This window comes from Desmodus rotundus, chromosome 3 (assembly GCF_022682495.2).
Source record: "Desmodus rotundus isolate HL8 chromosome 3, HLdesRot8A.1, whole genome shotgun sequence".
In the NCBI taxonomy this organism is placed as follows: domain Eukaryota; kingdom Metazoa; phylum Chordata; class Mammalia; order Chiroptera; family Phyllostomidae; genus Desmodus; species Desmodus rotundus.
This window is the reverse complement of record NC_071389.1, coordinates 101,411,150-101,418,138: the sequence shown is the minus strand read 5'-3', so window position 1 is coordinate 101,418,138 and position 6,989 is coordinate 101,411,150. Positions and strand designations below refer to the sequence as shown.

Genomic DNA, 6,989 nt, shown 5'->3' with positions numbered 1-6,989 from the left:
GTTTCCCTTGCCCTATTAACCAATAAATTTTCAGTGTAAGATTGTACTGTATCTTATCTAATAGTTAAAATCCACTAGTCACATTAATGTCCTTGATGCTCAAATTGTACCAGACTTGGCCAGGGGCTGCCTCTTTTAGGTTGGCCCTTGTCCTTCGACAGGTCCCCCATTATTTTTTGAGCACTTCCTTACTTCTAAGCATAAGGTGCCCCAGGCTCCTCTTGTGCATTTCCCTGCCCTAGTCTTGAAATCAGCCATTTATTCAGGAAGTCAAACATGTTTTCAATATTTGCAGTACTTATTTGAGAAGTATGTTTCAAAATGATGTCATTTTATATTTATATCATTTTATATTTAGTGCCAATTAATTTCTAGGGCCATTTTAAACATTTATCTACAACCCAATAAATCCCAAGAGATCCTGATCTTGTGATCAAGATTCTCCCAGTTACAATTGTTTTTAAGAATATGAACTAATTAGGCTGGCAAGGGATGATAGACAACACATGTAAAATGAAACACACCTCAGTAATTTTTGCATCTTTGTAAATACTTTATTGTTTCTACGTCCAATGTTGAATTTACATGTTATTTTAAAGACAACTAATATACAGCTCGCTGAAATGAAATGTAGAAGTTTATGTGATATAAGATACACATGAGAAAACCTTAAATGTTAACTTAATTTGCTCTTCTAGGAACATCAGGACTTATAGAATGATACTGGCCTTTATATCAATTACTTGTTTCTATACGTTATTGTGGATCCTTCCAGAGAGCATATTGTGCTATTGTGTCTAAGAAATTAGTGAATACCTAGGTTTTCCACTGTATCATAGTACAAAGCATTACTTCATCCTTAGGCCTTCTCACAGAATCCAGTATCTACTTTTGTAGAAGGGTACTTTCTTTTTACTAAGTTTGTTAATGAAATCTTGTTAAGTAATTATTGAATCAGAAAGTAATACAAGGCATCTTTGTATTACAAAGGAAATCAGTGAAGATTTAAGATAAACATCTGGTAGTTTAAAAAAATCTCAAATTCTGACATTTGGAGCAATATTCCCATGTGATGTTTTCCTAAAAAAGACCTTTTCCGGCTTGTTTCCAGACTTCTTTTACTCCTCTGATGCTTTCTTTTTTCACACATTTCCAGTATTCTTGAACACTTTGTTGCTGTGATACCTGTTAACCAAAAGTAAAACTTAAGGGGCTTTCTTGAAGGTTAAACATGATTTCATGTGTGCATTGTAACTGTTTATTTTCCACACTCCTCCAAAACATATTTGAGGTGGATTATGTTGTAACAGGTGATTGCAACAGAACTGTACAATAAGAATAAAAGATAAAAGTGAATGTGATATAAGAATATCCACAGGGTAACCAAGGAATGGATATGTGATTGGAGATTCCTCCCTCATAAGAATGGGAAGACTTTGGTTGATCTTCTTTTTCATATTGGCTTTAAGAGATAATTATTTAATAATTTTTCCTTTTATAATACATGTGGAATAAAAATAAGCCTAAAAGTTTGATTTAACCTTAGATAAAATTAAAAAGAAACTACAGGTCACAATATATTTTATGAGAAACCTTAAGAATGTAATTCATTTAAGTGCTGAGTTAAAAAGTACTGTGTGGTTATTATTTCTCTCTAATCGAGAAAGCAGAAGTTCAATAATACTGAGACTCTGGTGAGCACAGGGGCACAGCACTGCTGGAAACCCGTCACAGTGAAGCAGAGTCTACTTCAGATTGTGTATATGTTTGTTTCCTAATGCTGATTTTTAGCTCTTCTCTTTAACGCTTTCTGAGAAATGGTAGAGACTCTAGGTATATTAAACTGTTAACTGCAAAGACTGGTTTAATTTCCAGTAATATGATTATTAACTATGAGGTGTTGGATGACTACAAAGCTTGTAAGACATGTTTGTTAGTGGAAATCACATTTGTTCATTTTCCATAAGTAATGTTTGTGGCAGGATGTGAATGTGCTTCTCTAAGTCATAAATAGATTTATTTTTGTAAACCCACTATATTTTCCTCTCTCATTGTCTGTTCTAACCTTACTGCCTACTTACTATGTGGTCCTGTCTGGACCCAGGTTTCCAACCTGCACATTGCCTTCCTGAGAGGGCTTCTAGCAGATTCTCATCTAAAGTAAATTTTGGGTTTGATCTGTCCCAGATATAGGCCAATATGTGAATTTGAGTGAATAATGGTAATAGCTAACATCAATTGCAAGTGTCTCAGCTACTATACTAAGTATTTTACACTTAATTCTCATAATAATTCTTCCTGGTAGATCCTGTTAGTTTCCTCATTGTACAGATGAGAAATCTGAGACTCAGAAAAATTAAGTGGCTTTGTAAGATTTGGTAGTTAATAGCTGATAGAGCTGGGATTTCAAACTAGGTGTGTTTGCCCTGACTAGTGTGGCTCGGTTGGGTGATGTCCCACAGAGCAAAAAGTTACTGGTTGATCTCTAGTAGAGGCACATAGGAAAAGCAACCATCAATGTTTCTTGCACTGATTTTTCTCTCCCTCTTTCTCCCCCCTCTTCCCTTTCCTCCAAAAATAAATAAATAAAATCTTAAAAAAAGAAACTAGGTGGTCTAATTGCAAAGCCCAAAGTAAATTCTAGGCTATGATTTCTGAATAATGGTTTCTGATTAAATTTGTATTTTAAAAAAAGGCAAAGAAAAATGTTAGATTGTATCTGTCAGGGTATCTCTTTATAAATTATGCAAACTCTATTTAAGATGACACATTTCCTCCAATTCTAGGTTTAACACCATTTAATTACATGTCAACATGTTACTTAAAAACTCAAAATCTGTTACCCATAAACCTCGATGCATCCTGTTTTTTAACACTCCAAGGAACTCTCCATGACTAAGACATTCATCACCATCCAAATCAAAGATCTTGAAGACAGTGTCCAAAATGTTGTTTGAGAGCTCTTGTCCTGTAGCTACTTTCACAGCTCTCTTAAACTCTGCTAAAATAGAAAACATAAACCAACTCATCCACCATGTGAAACAGTCTAAGTGAAATTAATCTAATTTTTCATAATTTGAGAGTTACAAGTAAATCTAACTATTAACTGTATTGGCGGTAAAACAAAAAAATATATTCATATGTAAATTTGGCTGACAAGTGCCATGAAAGTACCGTATTTGCTGTGCATAATGCGCTCCTGTGTATAATGCGCACCCACATTTTTGTGCGCATTACATACAGGTGCATTATACGCATGTATGATGTTTATTTTTCTCTCAAAAGTTTGGGCAAAAAAGTGCGCATTACACATGGTAAAATGTGGTAACTGCAAGTGGCTATTTTAACCAATGTTTCCAACACAAGTATTTAAACATTTCCTTCTCCCTCTCAGGGAAAAGAAAGTAAGTAAAAGCAAGCTGAGTAATTGTGAGATGTAAGTATTGTGCTGTAAATAACCTCAATGAATTAAGTAAAGGGCAGTCCATTGTTTTTACTGCTAACTGGCACCTTGGTTGGTATCATCTAGTTTAAGAGATAATAAAAATTAAATGATGCAGTGAACTTACCTAGTCTGACAGGGCGATGAGCTAAATTAAACATCTGCATGGCAATAGCAAAATCTTCCAAGTGGGTTGTAAAATGACAAAATGACTTGAATTCATCCAGACTAATACTCTAATAAAACAAAAGGGAGTTTTTATTACAATTTTGTAGTTACATTAAATACTCTTATGAAGTGTGAGTCCTCTTTTCTATCATAAAGCTTATGAATTCCTATCTTTCCAAGCAAGTCTATTAAAAAGTTTGAGATGCAGAATAACAAAATTATAGATTTTTAGAGATTAGGATGAACCCCAAGAGATAATAAAAACTATTTTTTTTTATTATCAGGGCACTGGGTGTGATTGCAGACTGCATACTGTGTGGACGGAGTTGTGCAGTGTTAAGACTTGAGATTGTCCTGTGTTATGGACTGATTCTGTCTCTTCAGTACTCATGTGTTGAATAACCCCCAATGTGACTATATTTTGAGATGGGTTGTCTAATTTGATAGGACTGCTGTCCTGATAAAAGACACCAGAGTATTTTCATTCTGTGTGTGGGGAGGAGAGGCTCCACCAGACACCAAATTTGCCAGCACCCCGATCTTTTGACTCCCAGCTGCCAAAACTGAGAAAATTGGTTTGTGGTTTAAGCCACCCAGTCTGTGGTATTAATGGCAGCTCGAGGATACTAATACATCCTGTTAAGTGGCCTACCTCCTAGCTTTTCTTAGTTTTATCAGTGGACATAGCACCGAGTTTTGGAGTTAGATGGACCTATGCTGAAATTCCCGTTGTGCCATTTATTATGGCATTATGTATTTAATAGGGTAAAATGTCAGACCCTCATAGTTCTTAATTTTTTAACACCCCATTATAAATTAGAGACATTGGTCTATTACATGTGATCCCAATATTTTCCCTCATTTTGTTAATTTTTAATTTTGACTTTGATTATAATTTTGGGGGGGATAAGGGGAGTCAATAGACTTTTAATTTTAGGTAGTAATTTCATAAATTTTTTCTTTAAAGCTTCTGGGTTTGCTTAGAAAGACAGCTATACCCCACTCTAAGATGACTGTTTCCAAGTTTTCTTGTATTCTTACCCAGTTTCCTTTTTCTCTGTTAAATTTAATTATTTGATCCATCTGGAATTTACTTTAAAGTAATGAGGTAGAGACTTAACCTTTATTTTTTTTCTCAGATGGCCAGTGAATTGTCCTAATGCCATTTAATAATTCTTCTTTACTCGACTAATTTGTAATATTAGCTTACATATACTAAATTTTGCATGTGTATTTGGGTCTATCTCTGGACTTTATATATTCTGGTCAACTGATAATGTCTATCAAAATCACTGTAACTGCTTTAGTTACCAATAGTTGATGATACATTTTAATATCTTTGCATTTTCTCTTAAAGACCACTTTTTTAGAGCAGTTTTAGGTTGACAGAAAAACTGAGGAAAATCCTATTTCCCTGCCTCCTCAAAATTTCTTTTTATATAAAATTCATGGCATTTTTTATTGAAACCCGTAGTGTTCGGCAGTGGCTCGTTTTCTCGTAATTCCTGCACAGAAGAAGGATCACACTTTCGTGCCTCCCTGAAGTTAGGCTGGGCCATGTGATCAGTCTAGCCAAGTAGCCAAGGGTGGTCATGTTTCCAGGACAAAACATTTAATTGCCAGAACATAGTCACTCCTTTCTTTTCCTACACCACATGGGTGGTCTCCCACCTGCCATGCTGGAGATGTGGCATGGTCAAGAAAGAAGCCTTCCTTGTGTCAGCCACAGTCATTTCAGGGTTAGTTTGTAACTGCAGTAAACAGGCTGTTCTGATTGGTATGACCATCCCACTTACAGACTAACTTAAAGGAAGGTGAACTACTATATTTATAATGCTATGACTTTCTATTCAATCAGAGAATGTTTCTACAATCAGAAAATTTTATTTTACATCCATCAAAACTTTAAAGTTTGTTTCCACGTATATGTAATTTATAATTGTTATATATTTCTATTGCAATTATAAATGCAATCTTCATTATATTTTATTATCTTATTCCTCACTATAAAAATAGCTTTAAAATTATATGAAAATACATGCACATTTCAAATTTTTTTTTTTCGAATAATGTAGTTAATACATAAAGTAAAAATCTCTTGGAATCTCACCACTGTACATTAACTGTTTGGCAATTATCATTTCATGTATTTCACATACATAAACACACACATATGGTACTACATTTTCTGACCTGGAATTTTTATACAGGGCAGCTACTTCTGATATAGTATTAGCATTGTAACAGGCATTTAATTTAGTTTTTATTGTTTCTAATGGTTTTTGCCATTTGATTCTCTTGGGTTCTCTAGGCATATAATGACATCATATCCAAAGATAACTGTCACCTCCTTTCACATTTTCATACTTTTTAATCTAGATTTGCCCTAGCTAAGATTTCCAGAACAACAGGAAGTGACAGCATTGACAGTGGACATTCCTCTCTTACCATGACTTTACTGGAAATGCCAAACTCATTGCTGCTATACTGATTCTTAGTTAACAGTTTATTAGTAAGAAAACAGTATATGCAGAACTTGCACTTTTTGTACTTATTTTTATACTTAAACAATAGAGAGCAGCTCAATCTTGGTTAGTTTGGAAGTCACTTTATTTAATTACATAAATATGCCTAACATTATTAGTTCATGTTCATCACAAGCATAACAAAAAGACATACCAACCTCTCCTGCTGACAACTTCTCTCTCACATTTTTCCAATAAATGTCTTTATTTTCAGTGTTAGTGAAAAAAAGGAGCCACTCTGCAAAGTCTTCTTTTCTCATGAAACTCAAACCTTTAGAGAATTGAAGGAACTCCATTTCTTGGACCTCCGTCTGTAGATTCTCCATAAACCTAAATGTTAAAGTACAGAGCTGACAGAAGTGGCCAGTGGCTTTCAACTGTCACACCATCAATGGGGCTGTGCAAGCACCTCTGTGAGCTGCACAAAGCATAAATGCCATGACAAGGACTGCAAGAACCAGAGTGTCAAGCAGCTGGGTGAGTCCAATTCCTGCTTCAATCTGACTCCCTATACTCAGTTTGTTTGCGCAAATTCCACTTGGCAACCTACATTCTGACAGACTTAGACTTAAAAAATTAGTAAATGTTGCTCTGATACAACCAGAGAAAATGAAAATGTATAGAAAACAACATTTTCCCAATATAGATAAGTTATCTATAATCAGAGAAACTTAAAATTCAGTTGGGATACTGTTTTTAGAATGTTAATCATAACTGATGGTTCCTTATATTTTTCAGATACCAAATTTGATCAATATAATTAATGGTTTTGCATCAAAAGCACAGATTTACCAGAAAGTTTTTATAATCTTTTGGATAATAACATATGTCTATGTGACTTAACAGTCTTTTTT

The 6,989-nt window shown here is 34.4% G+C and overlaps 1 protein-coding gene across 5 annotated transcripts in view; it reads right to left on the bottom strand.

Annotated features, from left to right (window-relative positions):
- Window positions 1–529: 529 nt before the first annotated feature.
- MICU2 (mitochondrial calcium uptake 2) overlaps window positions 530–6,989 on the bottom strand; it is a 106,366-nt gene continuing 99,906 nt past the window's right edge. For 4 of the 5 annotated variants that reach the window (XM_045188141.3, XM_024580825.4, XM_024580828.4 and 1 more), the window contains 4 exons: window positions 6,294–6,465; window positions 3,570–3,678; window positions 2,844–3,001; window positions 530–1,185 (listed from right to left, as the gene is read on the bottom strand). In XM_045188141.3, coding sequence (XP_045044076.1) covers window positions 1,081–1,185; window positions 2,844–3,001; window positions 3,570–3,678; window positions 6,294–6,465 — 544 coding nt within the window. In that variant the 3' untranslated portion in view covers window positions 530–1,080. The remainder of the gene's footprint in view (window positions 1,186–2,843; window positions 3,002–3,569; window positions 3,679–6,293; window positions 6,466–6,989) is intronic. The other variant, XM_024580827.4, reaches the window with a different exon arrangement.